The following is a 19,575-nucleotide window of genomic DNA, read 5'->3' on the forward strand; positions in this document are numbered from 1 at the left end:
TCCTGGACCATACTCCAGCCCTAGTAGATGAGAACCTCTGGGGATAGAATCCAGAATCATCTTTTTAAAGAAGCTTCCCAGGAAATCTTTATGCATTCTAAAGTTTGACAACCATTGCCATAGAGGACACTCCCAATATATCATGAGAATAAAGGAAAAGTTGGATTTTTGTTTAGTTTTTGGTCACCTAATCTTCTACAAACACACACACACATACACACACACACACACATTATTTGGAAATAATCCATTGTATTTTATGGTTGTACATGCTAAATTGATGAAATAAAGAGCCACCAAAATACAATGCTTTAGATACAACAGAATTTATTTATTTCTCATGGGTGGTCTTGGGTAGGTAGGTGGCTCCAATCCAGGTGGTCATTAAGGGATCCAGGTTACTTCTGCCTTGTTGCTCTGCCTCTTCTAGAGGGTTGTCCTCTTCTGCATGGCCCATGGTCAACACTGGCTCTTACCATCATGTCCACAATCCAGCCTACAGTAGGGAAAGGAGATGGAGTGGAGAGCAGTAACATTTAAAATGTGATCTACAAGTTGTATACTTTACTTTTACCCATGGGCTAAGATTAAAAGAATAAAAAAAAAAACCAAAAAACAGATTAGTTTAAATGATGGAAGACAGCCAGAACACTTTTTTTTTTTTTTTAAAGATTGATTGATTGATTGATTGATTGATTGCTATGTTGGGTCTTCGTTTCTGCGCTAGGGCTTTCTCTAGTTACGGCAAGCGGGGGCCACTCTTCATCGCGGTGCACGGGCCTCTCACTATTGTGACCTCTCTTGTTGCGGAGCACAGGCTCCAGACGCGCAGGCTCAGTAGTTGTGGCTCACGGGCCTAATTGCTCCGCGGCATGTGGGATCTTCCCAGACCAGGGCTCGAACCCGTGTCCCCTGCATTGGCAGGCAGATTCTCAACCACTGCGCCACCAGGGAAGCCCAGCCAGAACACTTCTAACTTCATTAGACAATTTCCAGCATTTCTTCTTAGTCTTAATTAATATATGTACATGTGACATAATTAATGCTAATAAATCATTCTTCATCTTGCTATAGGTAATTATAGCAATTGGTGGGCCTATTCTCTTCCATCTTTTCATGATAAATGCTTACTATACTTCTATCTTGGAAAAGAAATAGGAGTCCTACCAACTATCTTTTCAAATTTTCAGTTCACAAACAGTGAATGAGCCAGAACCTTAGTCATTTCATCTATGAAATGCTAACTGGCTTGGTGAATGTACAAAAATATACATGGATACAATTCTATACCAAATGAAGGGAGATCAAATAGTAGACACTAAAGAAGAGTGAATGTAACAATGTGTATATAATATTCATCTACCTTGTCCCCAGTGACCCCTAACCACAGTTAGATTTGGTCTCGCTACACACACTGGGTACAAATATAGGTACAACAGTTAGCCAACTGATTCTTTCTCCTTATTACCTTTTGGGAATGAAATGGGAAACATTTTATTGGTGTTCCTTCAAGAAGAGTTACTCAAACAAAACTTGCTCTTCGAAAATCTCAAATATGATCACATCCCTGATTAAATCCAGTCATGACTTCCCATTGCTCTTGGGTTAAAGGTTCATTCAATTAGTAAGGAAATAAACCCAACATAAACTAGATTACCCCCAAGAAAGTGGGAAGTGGGGTGGGGGGGATTGACTCACGTAATGAAAAATTCAAGGATAGATTATTTTTAGGTTCAGCTAAATGAGGTGACTCAAATGAGTCAAATGCTCTTATTTGGTCTATTTTAGCTTTATTGTCAGGCAGGTTCTTCATTTACAATAGGTGATAGAAAACCCAGGCCTATATTCTACATTCACAACAATCCCAACAGAAAAAAAAAAGCCTCTTCCCCAGCCCCAGAACTGTTTTGTTGCTTTTGATTTAACTGGCCTAGATACCAACATGTGGTTAGGATGTCCAGAACCAATCACTAAAGTCAGAAGTTTACAATGTTCTGATTGGCCATGTCTGAAACTGAAAGTGAAGTCAGATTCACCTGGTCACATGTAATGAAAGTTGTAGTTCCTCTGGGAAAATTAGGGAGTGGACCTAGAAGAAATGGATTCCTGATAGGTCAAAACACAGATGTTTACTATAGTTCACCTCCGGGCTGCACAACACCCACACATCTTTTTCTTATACCTAAAAATTCAAAATTCCCCAAGCCTACATTAAGCAATAATATCATATGGCATCAAAAGCATATGTACCAGCACCATTCAAGTGTTTCCCAGTTACTGCAACCAGACTGAGTCTAGACTCTCTTGTTAATGTGCATTCCTCCCTGTTCAGAAACCTATTGTAAAATGATACATTTAATCATCTCCAACAAACAATGTATATTTGTGAGGAGGAAACAAAATAACTACCATGAAAACTTCTATTTGAAAAAGGGGAAATGGGAGGAGGGGTGGCATGCAATGGACTATTTGCAGGACAGGAGTAGAGGGATCCCTTGCCTTGGCTTTGGAGTGAATTTGTTGAGGACCCCTTTTGTCTACTCTGGAATCTGTCTTCGGGGATGATCTCCCGTGTAATATGTCTTCTATGGCCATGGGTGAGAAAGGCACTGGGGAGTTTTTACTTTCTGGTCATCACACTCTACTACTGGTGCTATTTCCGTTAGTGTGGGTTTAGGATCCTGAGTACTGCCTTGGGGGTTGAGCAATCACAGCCCTGAGTTTATGGGTGTTTGAGTTACTCTGGAAACCCAAGTTCCTTAAAAGTTTAGTAAACTCTACAATCTATTTGTTTCCTATAAATTCAGGGAGTTAGCAACAAAAGCCAGCATTGGTACTGAGGCCTAATCCTTGATTCTAGATCCCAAAGGGGTGGTTTCTGTCTTCTAACAATTAACCTTGAGGTTTTGTCAACAGAGGTAGGTGGAGCTCCTGATTTCAATCTTATCTTCTGATTTCATTCTACCCTCCCCACTTTTGCTAGCACTAAATTTAGACTGGAACAGAGGCCTTTACTTTTTCAAACTCCAAACAGTTATAAAGTTTCTGACCCCTAGTTGTTTGGGATTTCAGGACAAGGGCTAAAGGGCTGCTCTTAGTGTTTTCACTGCTTCCAGACAAACCAGCTTTAACTGCAGCTTGTCCCTTTCTTAAAGGAGCTCACTAAACCTCACAAAAAAAGAACCAGTACAACACTGCTATATTTAAAATGGATAACCAACAAGGACCTACTGTATAGCACAGGGAACTCTGCTCAATGTTATGTGGCAGCCTGGATGGGAGGGGAGTTTGGGGGAGAATGGATACAGGCATATGTGTGGCAGAGCCCCTTTGCTGTGCATCTGAAATTATTACAACATTGTTAATTGGCTATACTCCAATATAAAATTAAAAGTTTAAAAATAAATAAAGAACCAGTACATTACTATTTAAAGAAAAAAAAAGAACACATCTTCTAATCTCCAGTCTCAGTAGGCCCATACTCTGAGTCCCAAGATACCACAGATAACAAGTTAATCAACTGTTGTGTTTCACTTCTCAGCTAAAGAAATGTAATTAGATAGGGTAGGGGATCCTTGGAGAAAGAGAACCAGGCATGGCTTTCTTGACAGAAGAGAAGCCATTTTGGCCTATGCCATTTTTTTGATCTAAGCCTGGCCACAACGCTTGCCCTTGAACGGGTCTCAGTAATAACGATCTTAAGAGAACAGAAGGACAAACTTATCAGGCAAGAGAAGTAACAATAACAAAGATAACAACAAATCAGTTGTAAAGACTCCAGGTTCTATTTTGATGGTAAAGACTAGCGTCAAGCACTGTCTAGAGCTGTTTTACAGGATTTAAATCCACCCCCCCAACTCAGGTGCTCAACCGCCAGATCAATTGGAATCTAAGGGGTGATGATGTTGACCTTTTCTGACCCTCATGACTTTGATTAACTGAAGTTTGGATTCTGTCCCAATGTTGTTGTTTGGGGAGAGACTGCTTTGGAAAAGATCCCCGGTGTTCTCCTTACTGGCTGCAGGTAATAAATCTTCCCTTCTCCCGATCTTTCGCTTGGTTGTGGCTTTTGGCTTGACATCCACCAAGAGGCTGAAATGGAGCAGGACCCTGTGGGGTCCTCCCAGGTACAAGTCCTTTCCGTGTCTCCCGTTTCTTATTTGTAGGAAATAGGCTTCATTCAGCCTCCTCACCTTCCCTGAGTTCCAAAGTGTAGAGTCAAACTGTTACTAATCACAGAAGGGAGGGAATGCAGAAACAAGGGAGGAACAGTCAAGAAACAATAGTGCAGTCTTGGGGCAGGGTCCTGGTTCCTCCTCAAGGACTATAATAACAATATCTTCTGCAGGAACTAAGGCCCCCACTCAGGTGGAGGATGGTAACTGCAGGCTGAGCACAAGATTCCTGGAACACAGCCCTGTACCAACCAATCAAAAGAAAGCCACACACCCTGCAGCCCACACCCCAAATTTTCCCTATAAAAACTTCTCCCTGAAAACCACCAAGGAGTTTGGGGTTTTAGAGCACAAGCCACCCATCCTCCTTGTATTGGTGCCTTTACAATAAAGCTGCACTTTCCTTCACCACAATCCAGTGTCAGTAGATTGGCTTTATTGTGCATGGGTGAGGGGACCCAAGTTTGGTTCGATAACAAGGTGAACCCAGTTTTCAGGTAACAGAAAGAGGTCCTCGTTGTCTCTTTCCTACCTACACCCAGCTAATTCCACACTTTAGCTGTCACCACACTTTGATCCTTGTACCACTTAAAAAAAATAAATAAATAAGAAATCAAGACTCCTCCAGATCTAAGTTACTAAAATATATCTCAAACAGGCTTGCCTGGTAAGAGGAATTTACCGGTTCACAAACCCGAAAAGTTATGGAGCAGATCTATTCAGCGATGTTAGCTGGACATAATCTCTCAGCACTACTCTCCTCTGTGTTGGCTACAGAGAGACATTTCCTTTGAGAGAACTGAGCTTTTCCCTCTGGTTGCAATAGCCAACGCCACCAGCAAAAGGCCCAGAGTTGGCCCTATTGGTTCTGATTGGCCTGGCTTGGGTTGCATGTTTCCCTCTCTTAACCATTCCAGTGGGGAGAGCAGGAGGTTATGCTCTGATTGGCCATGGCTGCTTCAACACGGGCCCACATCTGAAGCTGAAGGTAGACTGACTCTTCCTAAACCTCATGGTTTGAAGATTGGCTCTGTTACCCAAAAAACTGAGTTCGCCTCTTGATGGATATTGAGCCAAAAGACACAACCAAGCCAAAGACTGGGAGAAGGAAGGATTTATTATCTCTTGCAGCAAGTAAGGAGAACACTGGGGATCTTTCCAAAGCAGTGTCTCCCCAGACAGCAAAACTGGGGAAGTTTTAAGCTAATGGTACATGCATATTCATGTACCATTGGCAGTTGACAAGAGACTTGGGCAGTTGACAGAGTCCAAGCTTTAGTTGATTGAAGTCATGAGGGTCTGAAAAGGTCAACTTCATCATCCCTTAGGTTCAGGGTGATCTGGTGGTTGAGAGCTTCAGGCTAATCTTTACCATTGAGATAGAACTGGGAGTCTTTACAACTGATATATTCTCTTTGCTATGGTCACTTCTTTTGCCTGAGAAGTTTGTCCTTCTGTTCTCTTAAGATAATTATTACTGAGACCTATTCAAGGGCAAGCATTGTGGCCAGGCTTAGCTCACAAAATGGATTAGGCCGAAGATGGCCTCTCTACTGTCAAGAAAGCCATGCCTGGTTCTTTTTTTCCCCTACCTTATCTGCTTATAGTTTCCCAAGGATAAATCATAGTATCATTCTCTGACAGAAGTGAGGATGGATCCTGAGCAGGTTAAATCAATATATAATGACAAAAACAGATTCAATGTGACCTACAAGGCCTTGTATGTCCTGGTCCCTGCCTATCGTCAGCCTCATTGATTGTACTCTCCTACTTACTCATTGGGTTGCAGCCACACTGGCCTTATGACACATCCATTTCTGCTTTTGGCCTTTCCCGTGTGCAATTCCCTCTGACCGAAACAAGACTCCTCTCCCCACACCCCATTTGATTGGTTCATTTCTAGTTATTTTTCAAAAGTCAGCCCAATTATCACTTCCTCAAGGAAAGCTTAAGTTGACTTCTAAACTGGGTTGCATCCTTCCTTGTATCTTCCCCCACAGCCTCCGAACCTTTCCTTTGTAGTGCCTGCCATAACTGCAACTTAAGTGTTTAGTTGTGTAATTACTTTCAGCTCTAGGCAGACAAAATATCTCTGTACCTTTAAAATATTTATTTATTTATTTAGCTGCACGGGGTCTTAGTTGCCGCACGTGGGATCTTTAGTTGCGGCATGCAGGAAATAGGCAAGCTGAAGGAATATGTGATGCTGGAGGTAATTCTTTTTCTCTCATTAATCTCTATATGTCTGGATCTAGTTTTTCCCCAACTCTCTCTCCCTTGCACACCAATACCAATTTTTTCCTAGGTTGGTTGGTCGCAATTATCTAAAAGAGAAGATATTTTAGTTGCATAATAATACATAACTATGAGGGAAATCGGGAGCAAAAATAATTTTCAATAAGATATTTCTGAAAGATACACCATGTTACTTAGTGCAAAGTGCTCACAATCTGAAATAGATAAACATCGTTCTGGTGCTAGTTGAGCCATTAACCAGCTCTTTGATTGTAGAAACTTATTTATTCTCTCTGAGCCTTTACTTACCTGTAAACTGAAAATAAATATCTACCTTGCAGGATCCTTGTAGTATAAAAATAATATGTACTTTGTGCTCAGCACTCAGTAGACCATCAATATTTGGTATATATTCTTATGATTATTCTTGGATCACAGAGCTGTCATTACAGTGCGAAGCATGGATTAGAAACCTTAGCCATCACTGCACATCACCCAGATGGAGATTCTCCCACCACTGTAGGATCCCTTTAGTATTTATTTATTACCTGCAGTGTTTTATAATACACCCTTGTGTTTTGAAGGAAGCTCTGATTTCTAGAAATGTATGTTATATTATAGACACCACCCCAGCCTTGTCCAACCACCAGCATTTAATTCATAATACATTTCACAGACCCCATTCCTCTTTCTCTCCAAAGCAATGATGAAACTTGTGAAGGAAATCTACAGAGCCCACTAGGGAGGGAGAGAGATGGAGGGAGCACGATGAAATGAACTCACCAAACCAATTGTCCTCCCCTCCTTTGTAAGGCCTATGCTCCTCAGCTTGTCAGCAGAATACTCTTTTAAAAGACCCCACCTTTCAGGGCCCTCGTTCAGTAAGTTTTCTTTTCTTTCCTGTATCTTTAACCACCCACCTCAATCTGCTCTCTGCCATCAGTAAACGTGCTGGAGTCTTTCCCATCTTAAGACATTCTTTCCTCCATCCGACAACGCCCTGGAGCTTCTTTGCTATCTGCTTCCTTCTCTCTGTAGCCAACCTTCTTTAAACATCGGCTCTCCCTATCTCCACATCCTCACTTCCTGTTTATCCTTCAACCTCAGGCAGTCTGGCTTCTGTCACCAGGACTCTTCTCCTGAAGCTCACTTGGCCAAGGATTGCAAGGAATGTCCCACTGCTATACTCAAGGCACTTCTCGTTACTCGTCTCAGGTGACGGCTCATTAGTAAGTGGCCCTGCTCACCAGGTCAGACCTCGTTCGTGAGGCTAGTCCTTAACTTGGTTCCCACAACAGCACACACCTCTGGTTTCCTCCTTTGGGGGCACCTCTTCTTTCTCTCAAACCTCACAGGGAGTGTCCCTCTGAGGGTCCTGTCCTAGAGCTCCACTTTGCTTCTCACTCAGAGTGTAAGGGTATCTCCCTCAACTGCCATCTGTCTGCAGATGATTCACAAATTTCTAACTCCAGTCTGAATCTTTTTCCTAGCTTTCAGGCTCAGCCATCCAACTGCTTACTGCACGTCTCCCCGTGTATGTCCCTCAGGTGCCTCGAAATTAATGTTTTGATCACTGATTTCTTTTCTTCTCCCACAGCTCTCAAAGTCCCACTTTCAGGTCCTCTTCTCTTCCTGTCATTTCTATCTCCAGTGAAAGTCACCACCAACTGCCCCAGCCAGGTCAGAAACCTGGGTGACATTCTGGAGCCCCGCCTCTGCTTCACCGTGCTTCCAAGCACTTACTAGGCTCCATTTCTTCTACCTCTGTGACGCCCATGTACCTGTCCATTTCTCTCCTTCCTATTGCCTAATCTCGAATCCAAGACCACTCTAATTTTTCCTAAGTCACTATCCCTGTCTCCCCACTGGTGTTCTAGCCCCTGCTACTGTGTTCTCTCAATCCACTCTCCCTAGTGCTACTAGAGAGATATTTCCAACATCCAAATCTGATCATTTTCTTCTCTCTGAAAACCCGTGATTGACTTTCTACTGCACTTAGGCCACAACCCAAACCCCTTACCATGACTGTCACTAACCCCCATGATCTGGTCCCTGCACATGGCCACAGCCTGAGTGGTCACCCTCTCCCTCTTCACTTCCTATACAAGTCATTTGGAACGTGTCTTTTTTTTTTTTTTTCCCCCTCAAACATGTCGTGCTCTCTCCTGCCCCCATTCTTCATATACTCTTTTTACTCTTTTATCTCCACCGAGCACTCTTTTCTGACTTTCTACTTGGCCTGAATAATTCCTATTCATCCTTAAGATCTTAGCTTAAATATTACTTTCATGGGAGGTTTGCTCTGAGCTTGCAAGCATGAGGTAAGCATCCTTCTGACCGCACCCCAGCACACAACACAGAGTGTTTTATCATAGCCCGTTTACATGTCTGTTTTCCCACTTGACTATAAGTTCTTGGAGGGCAGGGAACACATCTTGTTCACTGTTATATCACTGAATGAGAGAAAAAATAAGAAGTATATTGAAGTGAGAATAATGCAATGAGCCATCACCATGTAAGTTCAATTTTAAATATAGAATTAATTTAAATTTAACTTTAAATATAGCCTTTCTTAAAGGCTGAGAAAGCAGAGCCTGGGAAATGCTACCACTAATGTGAAACAAGAATGGCCAGATATGTTGATATTATTACACCTTTTAAGGGATGTTTCTGCGATGGTATTTCCATCCGTTTCTGATCCTTCTGTGATTTGAGGATTTCCTGAGCAAACCCTCGTAAGGATGTCATTTGACTCTGGTTATGGTCATGTGCTGATTAAGCTGCCTCTCAAGAATGTGAAATTGAAACACAAATGACACATCAGTATCTCAAGCATCACCATAACCTGTGACAGTTTAGAAACTTCAGATGAACCATTTTGCAATGGAAAATGAGACTAACAAGACTTCATTTCTAAAGTTTTTTGTTTTTTTTTTAAATTTCTGAGAAAGTGTCTTGACTTGTTATTCTCCCCCTTAGAAACGTTTTTTAGGGAATAGATTATCTTTCCCCTCACATTTGGAATGAAGAGAATTCCTACCACAGTGGATGGCCTACATTAAAACACAAACAAGTAAATAAACAAAAAACAGTAAACACACTTTTCCTAAATGTTTCCATTACTGTAGCATTCTGCTCTGCCTGTGTGAGCATAGGCAAGGAATACAAATGTATCAGCCTAAGATACAATGTCACAGGTTGATCAGAGCTTCTTTTCTGCCCCCAGGAAGGAATTAAAGTTGGTTTATTTGTTTCCCTTTGGTTTGTGGAAAGAATACTGAAGCAGACTTAAGTCTGAGAATGTATCACCTGCTGTGTAACCCTGGGCAAGTTACTCAATCTCTCTGACATGTCCCCTCATGTGTTAAATACATGTTCCCTAGTGTTAAAAAATAAGATAAAATAAAATGGGATTCATAACTGTCTCACCTATTTTAAAGATTATTGTAAATACTAAATGAGATCATGCATGTTAAAGATTTTGGGTAGGTTTTTTAGTAGCAGAGTCTAGACTACAATCCTAAACCATGTCATTTACTCATATCAGACTGAGTTTAACATTCCAATAAGTATGCTTTTACTAGTTTCTCTTTCTAAATTTTTTTGAATATCTGTTTTGTGAGTTGATACTACTTTTACCTTTAACAGTGGCCCTCGCCCACCAAAATTATGACTTTAGCCTTTTTTGGATTTTAAATCTAGAGAGGGACTCTTTTGGTTCTTGTTCACTAGTAGACAATAGCCATTAATGTTTTAAGATTTAAGGAGAATCAGGAATGTCTCCTTTATTAAAGTGTATCAGTATCACCACTAGGATCACACCCACCTGACATCTCCCAACCCTGTGCTGAGCACACAATTCTTCAATAGTTCTCACTTCCTTCTCTCTCTCTACCCAGTCTAACTAGGGTCAGTGATCATAAGATTTCAGAGAAATAAATGTTAGGGACCCCCAGAGAAATGCTTCTTTAGCATGTGTTTTTGATGTTCTGATTTAATGTGTGTGTGTGTGTTTCTTTTCACCTTCTACTCCAACTTCTCCTTCAGGAACCCCTATTTTGTGGTCACTCACTGCTTAAATGTACTTTATTCTCTTGGGGATTAAAGTCATTGTGAAATGCAGAACAATTGCTTGGCAATCAACCCATGTTCAACTTAGAGGCGTGCCTAATTACTGACAGATCAAGGAGATTTTCTGCCAAATAGTAATAGTATTGTACTCTAAGATATAAAATAAGAAAACAAATTAAACAGAGGTTGGTGGTGTAGATCTTTGCAGGAAACTACCCCGCCTTCCCACAGGCTCTGAGTTGGCACTGATTCAGATCTCATTAGATTTTTCTCACACATCTCTGGAAAGTATGAAAACAGACTTTAGAATATTTGAAGAAAATGGGATGTCAAATAGTGACTACCCTACTTCCTTTTTTATTTTTCCTTCTTTTCCATATAGAATATCATAAGAAAGGGAAGAATTTAACTCATGGGGACCTAAAATTAGTTTAATCTGTAAAGCTCTTTCTTCCAGAAAGAACTGCACTAATAGTTAGCTGCTTTGTAATACATTCATAAACTATTGCATGACCATTATTTTGGAAAAAGAAAGAAATCAGAATCAATTTGTCTAACTGTCTGGATTAAAGAATGGTTTAAATGTTTTTAGAAAAATGTGACAAACTCAACCGATAGTTTTTTTTTTATTAGAACAAAAGTCCCTAAGTATTCTTCACAAGTTGAACTCAGGCAACTTTCAACACTTCTTTCTCCCCACTGCATCAGGCTATCAGTCCTATCACTTGCATTTTCCCCTGCTCTTTCCTTTTCACTAGTAATAATCTGGGTCATTCTTTGGCTGCTAATTATTTATCTCTTCCTCAAAGGAGAGTTGTTTGTTTGTTTGTTTTTAACCTGCCACAAGAGAACTTAGAAGGATTTAACCAACCTGAAATACAGAAAGGGAGTCACAGGCAAATTTGCTCCATCTTTGCAAAGGTGTGAGGGCTTCACCAGACTGTAGCGAGATACCCACTGTTTGCTTTTTGTCATGGGATGCTCCATGAATGACAACATTTTGTGCCCATTAACTATTAATATTATGTGTAAGCATTAATTGTTTTCATCGTATTTTTACACATTAAGCTATACCCGTGATTTTTCAGCAGAGCTGTACATCTGATTATCCGTGAATCTTTTGAAAAATATTGTTACTCTAGCCCCATCCCAGACCTCATTAATCAAACCAAGACACTGCTGGGGGTAGAGAAGTGCAAGCTAGTTATTTGTATTTTTCAAAAGCTCCAGAGGTGAGTCTCATTCATTTTCCCAATGGAAAGATTTGGTGCCCTCCCATTCTGAGTATTTTATCCCCAAAGATCCATGTCCTATGAACAATTTCAGTAGGTGGCACTCTTTCCACCTGTCAGCTTCCCTGTTTGGCGGGAATGAACCCTAAGTCATTCAAGGAAATCAGGAGCAGATCAAGGGTGCAACGTCCTTTCACCACACTAATATTGAAAACAGGTAGCAGAACTTATCCGTAAACAATTTGTTAGTGGGGGTAAGACATATGGTATAGGGATGGGGGAGTGGGCAGGAGTGTGATACCACATTTGTTTATTACACAAATGTAATCATTATTCCCAAAAGTTCAAGCATGCCAACTTCTAGCATACAATTGGAAACAAAAGAAACAGGGTAGAAAGCAAATGATTAAAAAACAAAAACAAACAAACAAACAAAAAAAACCAAATAAAAGTTTAGACAGAAGAGTTTTTGTTTCTGCTTTTGTTTTATGAGGAAGAGATAGGGAACACTAATGTTATTGTAAAAGAAAACAAAAACAAAACCCCAAAAAACAACCCCCCCCACACACACACACTAATTGTGTGAAAAACTTATCATGGCATTAAACATAGATATCTGTATCTGCTAAACTGGGGAGACAGAACAGTGTAGCTTGCAAGGACATGAGCTTTAGAATCAGACAAACCTAGATTTAGATTTAGACCTTGGTTCCAGCTCTTTAATCCCAACCAAATCACTCAACTGTTAATTCTCAGTAAGCTTTTACCTACCTTATTTGGTTATGCTAAGCATTAAATTAAAAGATAATAAATGTACAAGAATTATTGCAATGCTTGGTACATAGCCAGTATTTAACAAGTAAATGTAGTATATGTAAATGCAGATGCTGAGTTGTTTTTTTTTTAAGTAACAGAATAATGGAAAATTATTTTGAGTTTTGAAGGGAAGATTCTTATACTAGTTAGTACTAATAATGGTGAGAAAAACTTAGAGGAAGATGAGCAGGAAAAGATATGAGGATAGTTTGGGCATAATGAAAAAGGCCTGATTTTGGATTCACAAAACTTGGGTTTGAGAGGTGATCCTCTATTGCAGTAAAAGTCACTTAGCCTCACTTTTCATTTTTATAAGACAGGAATTAAATGCCATTTTAATGTGGCATATGATTTTGAATATTAAACTGTTAGTGTACACCTTACCACAAAAATATTAGTGTACAAAAATGCTTTTAAAACTATAAAATCCTATATAATAAACTTCATTATTGAAGTTTATCACTGAAACTGAAAAAGTATCCTCTCAGAAGAAAGTGGGGGACTTCCCTGGTGGCACAGTGGTTAAAAAGCCACCTGCCAATGTAGGGGACACGGGTTCGAGCCCTGGTCCAGGAAGATCCCACATGTCGCGGAACAACTAAGTCCGTGAGCCACAACTACTGAGCCTGCGCTCTAGAGCCTGCAAGCCACAACTACTGAGCCGCGTGCCACAACTACTGAAGCCTGCGTGCCTAGAGCCCGTGCTCCACAACAAGAGAAGCCACTGCAATGAGAAGCCCGCACACCGCAACGAAGAGTAGCCCCCGCTCACCGCAACTAGAGAAAGCCCACGCGCAGCAACAAAGACCCAACGCAGCCAAAAACAAAATATAAATTAATTAATTAAAAAAAAAAAGAAGAAAGTGGGATATTAAATGCGTTACCAAAGTTGGATGAGAATAAGAAGAGTAGTTACTGGATTGTGAATTCAGAATTTATGAGAAGAAAAGAGACTGATATTAGCAACACACTTGCAATACTTCTGGAGGCACTTCCATGAGATTTGTCTCACTAATGAGCCTAATATTCTTTGTCCACACCTCGTGGCATGTGGGATCTTAGTTCCCTGACCAGGGATTGAATCCATGCTCCCTGCAGTGGAAGCTCGGAGTCTTAACCAGTGGTCCGCCAGGGAAGTCCCCCTGATATTCTTCTTATAACGCCTTTGACAATATTTTAACAGGATTAAACTTTTGAGTTTCAGCTGACATTTCATTTTAACCCCCATTAAATCACACATTGGAAAGCTCCTGATTTGAGTGTTAGGATTATATCATTTGTGTCTATTTCTTTAAAATTTCCAAATGATAGAAAGAGAAATTAACCATATGAAACAAGGTCAGTAAAAAAGTAAGTAGAAATCATATTAACAAAAGAGACTCTATCAAGAATCTCATAATATTATGCTCCTCGGCTTTAGACAATAATGGTTTGTATTAATAATAATAATGTATATCAATAATTTAAAGTGTTCTGTATAAATGTTTCATCTCTTGGGGATTTTTTTAACTTGGCATTCTACTTATATTAAATATGTACCTTTGTATGGTGTGCAGTAATGTCACTAGACAAAAGAAACAAGAAAGTCCCTTCACAGCAATGACTGCTGTGCTGTTTGAAGGTCAATTGTCTTTTAAGCATGGAGAGAATCTTTATCATGTCATACTTCAGAAATATGTTTTTGGAGATGGGAAACAACAGGTTTTTGTTAAACCACTGTAATTCTTTCAAAGGAGTATGCACCACAACTCTCTCTCAGTTAAAGAGAAAATCAAGTCCTTAAAGAAAATTTCCTATTCTGCAGGTGGGGAGGAAATTAAGAATCACCTATTATTTTTTTGTTAGTACAAGAAATTTGCATTGTAAAGCAAGCTGCTATTGTCAGCTCTTTTTCTTTTTAATCTAAATTTATTTATTTATTTATTTTTGGCTGCGTTGGGTCTTTGTTGCCGTGCGCAGGGTTTCTCTAGTTGCAGCGAGCGGGGGCTGCTCTTCGTTGCGGTGCGCGGGCTTCTCATTGCGGTGGTGCTCCGCGCACGGGCTGTAGGCGCACGGGTTTCAGTAGTTATGGCTCACAGGCTCTAGAGCGCAGGCTCAGTAGTTGTGGCACATGGGCTTAGTTGCTCCGCGGCATGTGGGATCTTCCTGGACCAGGACTCGAACCCGTGTCCCCAGCAGGCGGATTCTTAACCACTGCGTCACCAGGAAAGCCCTGTTGTCAGCTCTTTAAAGGACAGAGCAGACAGGAAGCTGCCTCCACCCTACGAGGCTTAGAGACCGAGCAATTGAGTTAGACAGCAGGTGCCCAGCCCAATCAAGTCAATTTTCTAACACAGAATAGCATGTTGTGGGACTTGTTCTATTAGTTTTTTTCCTCTGGTAAGGAAGTAAGGATTTTTCTGTGTGGAAGTAGTGCTGGTCTTTCTAGTTGGAGAAAAAAAAGAAAATGGTAAGGAGTTTGATAGCAATTGACTGCTGTTAAAACAGCAAATTATCTTTTAAAAATAGGTTATCCACATCTGTAAGAGGAGAAATCTTAAGAATGCACACAGTTAATAAAAGCTTGCTCTGAATTACCCATAGAAATGTGCACTAATATCCAGTCAACAACTGATTATGTTCACTATAGCTTATCTTTCCCAGAAATAGCAAGTAAGAAAGAGGTTTTGAAAAAATCAACAATACAAAATTTCACTAAGATATTTTACACCTGGAGACCTTTAGAATTTTACTTCCTTTTGCTGCTGAAAAGTCATAACAGCCAAGAGGAGTAAGGCATGTTCTTTTCAATTAACAAATGTCATGGTGGTTAAGGGTGGGGTGGAGGTGCAAAGGAAGAAGTTGGCAAGAAAAGGTTCAGGGCCTGTTGCAAAACCAACTGCAAGCCAAGTGTGATTCCAGGTAGACGAGAACCACCTGCTACAACAAAGAGAGAGAGGTTTAAAAGATGAGAAGGAGGTGACCCTACAGACCATTTCCCCAATTATCATATAAATAAGGGAATATATGGGTGTTTATATCAGACACATGCCAATACAATATTTGCCATGTTATTCAATGTAGGAAGACATATAATTACTTCTATACTTCTAGTTAAACAAGAAAAACTCTTGAAAGTAGATGGCTTATGATTGGTAATAGTAATAACCAGTAGTAATAACCACCTGAGCACTTAGTGTCATATTTAATCCTCACAACCACACTGTTTTAGATGGTGTCTGACAGGTGAGGAAACTGATATACACAAAGGGTTAAGTACCATGCTCAAGGTCACACATTTAGTAAGGGTGGAGTCAAGATTCATCTGCCTCTGTGGACTCCAAAGCTCATGCTTTCCACAATTCTGCTGTTCTGTGCGCTGCACAACGGTACGTCACAGCCTTCGGAAAACTTTACTTTTTGGACTTGAGAAACAAATTACAAGGCACCTTTTAAACAGCTTAAAGTCCATTAGCAATTGCCAAGACTTCAATGACACATTAGAGTGTACGATTAGAAAAGATGGAAATTCATTTTACATGAATGCTTAGGGAAACGAACATTTTACTTAGTCTAGTGCAAAACCAGAAATCGAAGTCAACTTTGTCTCAAAGTGGAATAAACAGTGTTTCACTTCAAACGCTCTTCTTAGTAACAACGTGACACATACGAAGAGTTCCTTTTTTAACCCTTTTCAAAGAGAAAATATTCCGGTTTCATAAAATTAGGTAAAGACTTCAAAAGAAATTTGCGGACAAAAAACCGTGAGCTACACAAAATAACTTGTGTTTACTTAAGAGTATCGTGATCACAATGTAGAGATCCCGTAAAAGATGTGCCCAAAAGGTCTATCTAAAATTTGAATGCCAGTAACGTGAGAACTTCTAATAGAGGGCAAATCTCAAAAACCATCTGATATACCAATTCACATGGGCTTTGTTCTTTATCTCATCTTCACATTAAAAATTTATGATTAGGAAAAAAAAAAGCATTAAAAAGAGAAGTAAAACTACTCGGCAATGGAAAAGAAAATCTGTCAGTGGATGCGAGTGGTTATAGAATTCCGAACTTCAGGGAAAATCGAGCGTCCGTCATTCGGCGTTTAGTTCTTTATGGGTCGATTTCTTCGTTGCTTAATTATAAGGCTGGACATTTTTTCAAAATAGAGGCTCTTATGGGAGTAAATTTAAGCATTTGAAAGTGCAGATTTATTTCTTACAACCGAATCCAGCGCGAAGTAGAGAGTCACTGGTGCGAAAGCCTTCTCGGATCTGCGTGAATCCTTCTTCCCAGCCCACGTGGCCAAAGTAAACAGAAGGTGGGCCGGGGCGGGGAGAAGCGGGCCTGGGTCAATTTCCTAATTTGTCGAGTCTTTAAAACTACAGGCCCCTAAAGCACTAAGGGCATGCCCTCCGCGAAACTGGGGAGTGCTTCTGCTGAGCGAGATGAAAGCGACTGTGTGGAGAGGATGCCAAAGCGGAGACCAGGCGGGGCGGGTGGACCTACCAGGGGGTGGGTGCGCGAGGGGGCGTGTGCGGGGATACCTGCCAGGAGGTGGGAGTGGGGGCGGGGGCGGCGCCCACCTACTCTAAGGAGGCGGTGGGGTGCGGTACCAGCAAAAAGTTTAAAAGGTTAAGCTGGGGTCTCGCAGCCTCCTGCCAGGGACGCACGCCACCTCCCGCTTCGCGCCCGCCCCGCGCCTTCACCGGAGTGGAGACCCATCCGAGGGTCCCGGGGGCCGGACCTTCCCCCGCGCGCCCCCGCCCCGCGCTCCTCCGGGCCCACGGCTTCCCCCGCTGGCTCCCCAGCCCCGGCCTCGACCGCGCGCCCCCTCTTTCGGCCCCAGGGGCCGCCGGCTTTTGTGCGGGGAGCCCCGGGGCGGGGAGCCGATTCCGGGGGAGCCGGGGCCGAGGGCCCCGGGGCGGCGGCGGAGACCGGGACGGAGGAGGCGGCGGCCGGGTGGAGGGGGAGGAGGCGGCCAGGAGGAGGAGGAGGAGGAGGAGGAGGAAGCGGGGCGGAGAAGGCGGAGGAGGAGGAGAGCGGCGGCTGCGGCGAGAGCTCGGGCGGCCCCGCCGCCTCCTCGCGAGCGCCGCGCGCCCAGGCCCGGCTCGCATGCGAGTCACGTCCGCCCCCTCGCCGCGGCCGCCCCGAGACGCCGGCCCCGCCGAGTGATGAGAACAGACGTCAAACTGCCTTATGAATATTGATGCGGAGGCTAGGCTGCTTTCGTAGAGAAGCAGAAGGAAGCAAGATGGCTGCCCTTTAGGATTTGTTAGAAAGGAGACCCGACTGCCACTGCTGGATTGCTGCAAGGCTGAGAGACGAGAACGAGGTCAGAGCGCTTCTCTTGTGCCGCGAAACTCTCCCTTTCCTCTCCCCTGCGCTTTCTCTCGGGCTTGTGGGGACTGGGGAGCAAAGCCTGCAGTGTCACCCACAAATACCAAGAGGGAAGAGGGAAGCTTCACAAATTACTGGAGCCTCTTCAACATGGCTGACAAATATAGTTTTAATTCCCCCCCACCCCCCTTTAAACCTGTAGTTCTGTGTCCTCCTCTCTCCCCTGCTAGGGCTCGTGTCCTCCTCGCCCAGAAAACTTACCTTTGGGAGTCCGGCCGGCTGCTTTCCCGGCCTTTTATCCTCCGGAAAGTGATTTTTCTCTGCTTTCCTTTCTAAAATAGTTCAGCTGTGGGGGGCACGACCTTCCCCTTGAAGCTTCCCCACCCCCTCCCTTCGTGGAAGGCAGACGAGCCTCGGGTTTATCCTCGCCCGCCCTGGGGAGAACACAGACGGAGTGGTCTTCGACCCTTTTCTCCGCTGGGGCTCTGGGTCTGGGTGTGCGTTTGCGTCCGCCCCCTTCTGCCCCGTGTCCCCCCGTTTCGGGGGCTGCGCTCAGCGAGTGTCAGGCGAGTGGAACAGGAGTCCACTCAGTGGGGTTTTGTTTTTTCCTGAAGTCCGCGCGTTTTGTTAGCGGTGCCGAGCGAGAGAGGAAAGAATAGTTTTCTCTGGTTCCCCCAATAAGACCCGAACCCACTTTTCTCGAGGTACATCAGCTCTGCGATGGGCTGTACCTTCCAGCCTGGGGAATGTGTGTGAGAGAATTTGTGGGCAAATCTGTGTCCTGGCTTTGTGCTTCTCCCGAATCAGCTTCGTCGGGTTCCCCGGTAAGTGACAGGCAGACACAAAGGCAGGCGCAGGCCGGGGGAGGGGGCGGGCGGGCAGGATTGGTGGTGGTGGGGGGGTGAGTGTGGAGAGTTGGAAGACTGCAAGGTCAGGGGCGCCGAAAGAAATGAAACCCAATCCCAGTAAAGAAACAGAGACGTAGAGAGCAGATTTCTAACAGTCCCATCCAAATTTCTCTTTCCCTCTTGGCTGCTCTCTTTTCTTTGGTCTTTTATCTCTCTGCTTTTCTCTGTGTCTCTTTCCTCCTCATCCTCTTTCCTCTTCTACTCCTTCTTCTTCTTCCTCTTCCCTTTTCTTCCCCTTCTTCCTCTTCTTTTTCTCCTCTTTCTCCTCCTCCTCCTTCTTACACACATGAATCTTGCTGAATCTCTTTCATTGGGGCTGCTCGTCTAGCGATATTAAGCTAAGTTTCTATGGAGAGTTTTCTACCTATGGCAAATAAAGTGTGGGCTGGATAGACTGCTGAGAAGGTCGAATGTGAAATATAAGTGAAATTTACTGGCTGTTACCCTCATGACATACTTTTAATTGCGTTGAGTGAGTTTTCTTCCTTCTTCTTGTAGTGTTTAGGAATTGCAGAGGATCATTTTCCAGTTGTTTAAAATTTAGTGAAGTATTTTTTTATATTTGTCTGTCTAGGGAGTAGGATATATCCAAAATTTAAAATCTCGAGTCACACATTGTGCTTTTCCCTCTCCAATCAGGGAAAATAATGGCAAATACAAATCTAAAAATATTCATCAACAAATGATCCAACATAAGAGGAAGAGTATATCTTAGGGACAGTTGGAATGTACATAGAAAAGATAATTGGGTTGGGTTGGGTTGGGTTTGATTTAAGACTATGGGTATTGTTGCCTGGCTAATGAAAATCATTATATTTGCAT

General features: G+C 42.5%; 2 protein-coding genes across 9 annotated transcripts in view; one reads left to right on the plus strand and one right to left on the minus strand.

Annotated features, from left to right (window-relative positions):
- Positions 1-310: 310 nt before the first annotated feature.
- On the minus strand, positions 311-18,674 carry LOC309661329 (uncharacterized protein; the record flags this gene model as incomplete). 4 transcript variants are annotated; one of them, XR_014263928.1, is made up of 2 exons in its annotated part: positions 311-496; positions 18,107-18,674. XR_014263928.1 is itself a non-coding variant. In XM_082463055.1 (2 exons), the coding sequence occupies one exon, from the start codon at positions 17,620-17,622 to the stop codon at positions 17,092-17,094; it is 531 nt and encodes a 176-aa protein (XP_082319181.1). In that variant the 3' UTR covers positions 1,461-14,953; positions 16,728-17,091. The 4 variants fall into 4 exon arrangements, 2 of the variants coding, with proteins under 2 accessions (XP_082319181.1, XP_082319180.1); XR_014263929.1 differs by lacking the exon at positions 311-496 and adding an exon at positions 1,461-14,953; XM_082463055.1 differs by lacking the exons at positions 311-496; positions 18,107-18,674 and adding exons at positions 1,461-14,953; positions 16,728-17,622.
- TET2 (tet methylcytosine dioxygenase 2) overlaps positions 17,709-19,575 on the plus strand; it is a 142,164-nt gene continuing 140,297 nt past the window's right edge. For all 5 annotated transcript variants that reach the window (XR_014263911.1, XM_082462746.1, XM_082462744.1 and 2 more), the window contains exon 1: positions 17,709-17,840. The gene's annotated coding sequence lies outside the window, so the exon portion shown is untranslated. The remainder of the gene's footprint in view (positions 17,841-19,575) is intronic.

The sequence above is a fragment of the Balaenoptera physalus genome (genome assembly GCF_965194825.1).
Source record: "Balaenoptera physalus genome assembly, chromosome: 5".
Lineage (NCBI taxonomy): Eukaryota > Metazoa > Chordata > Mammalia > Artiodactyla > Balaenopteridae > Balaenoptera > Balaenoptera physalus.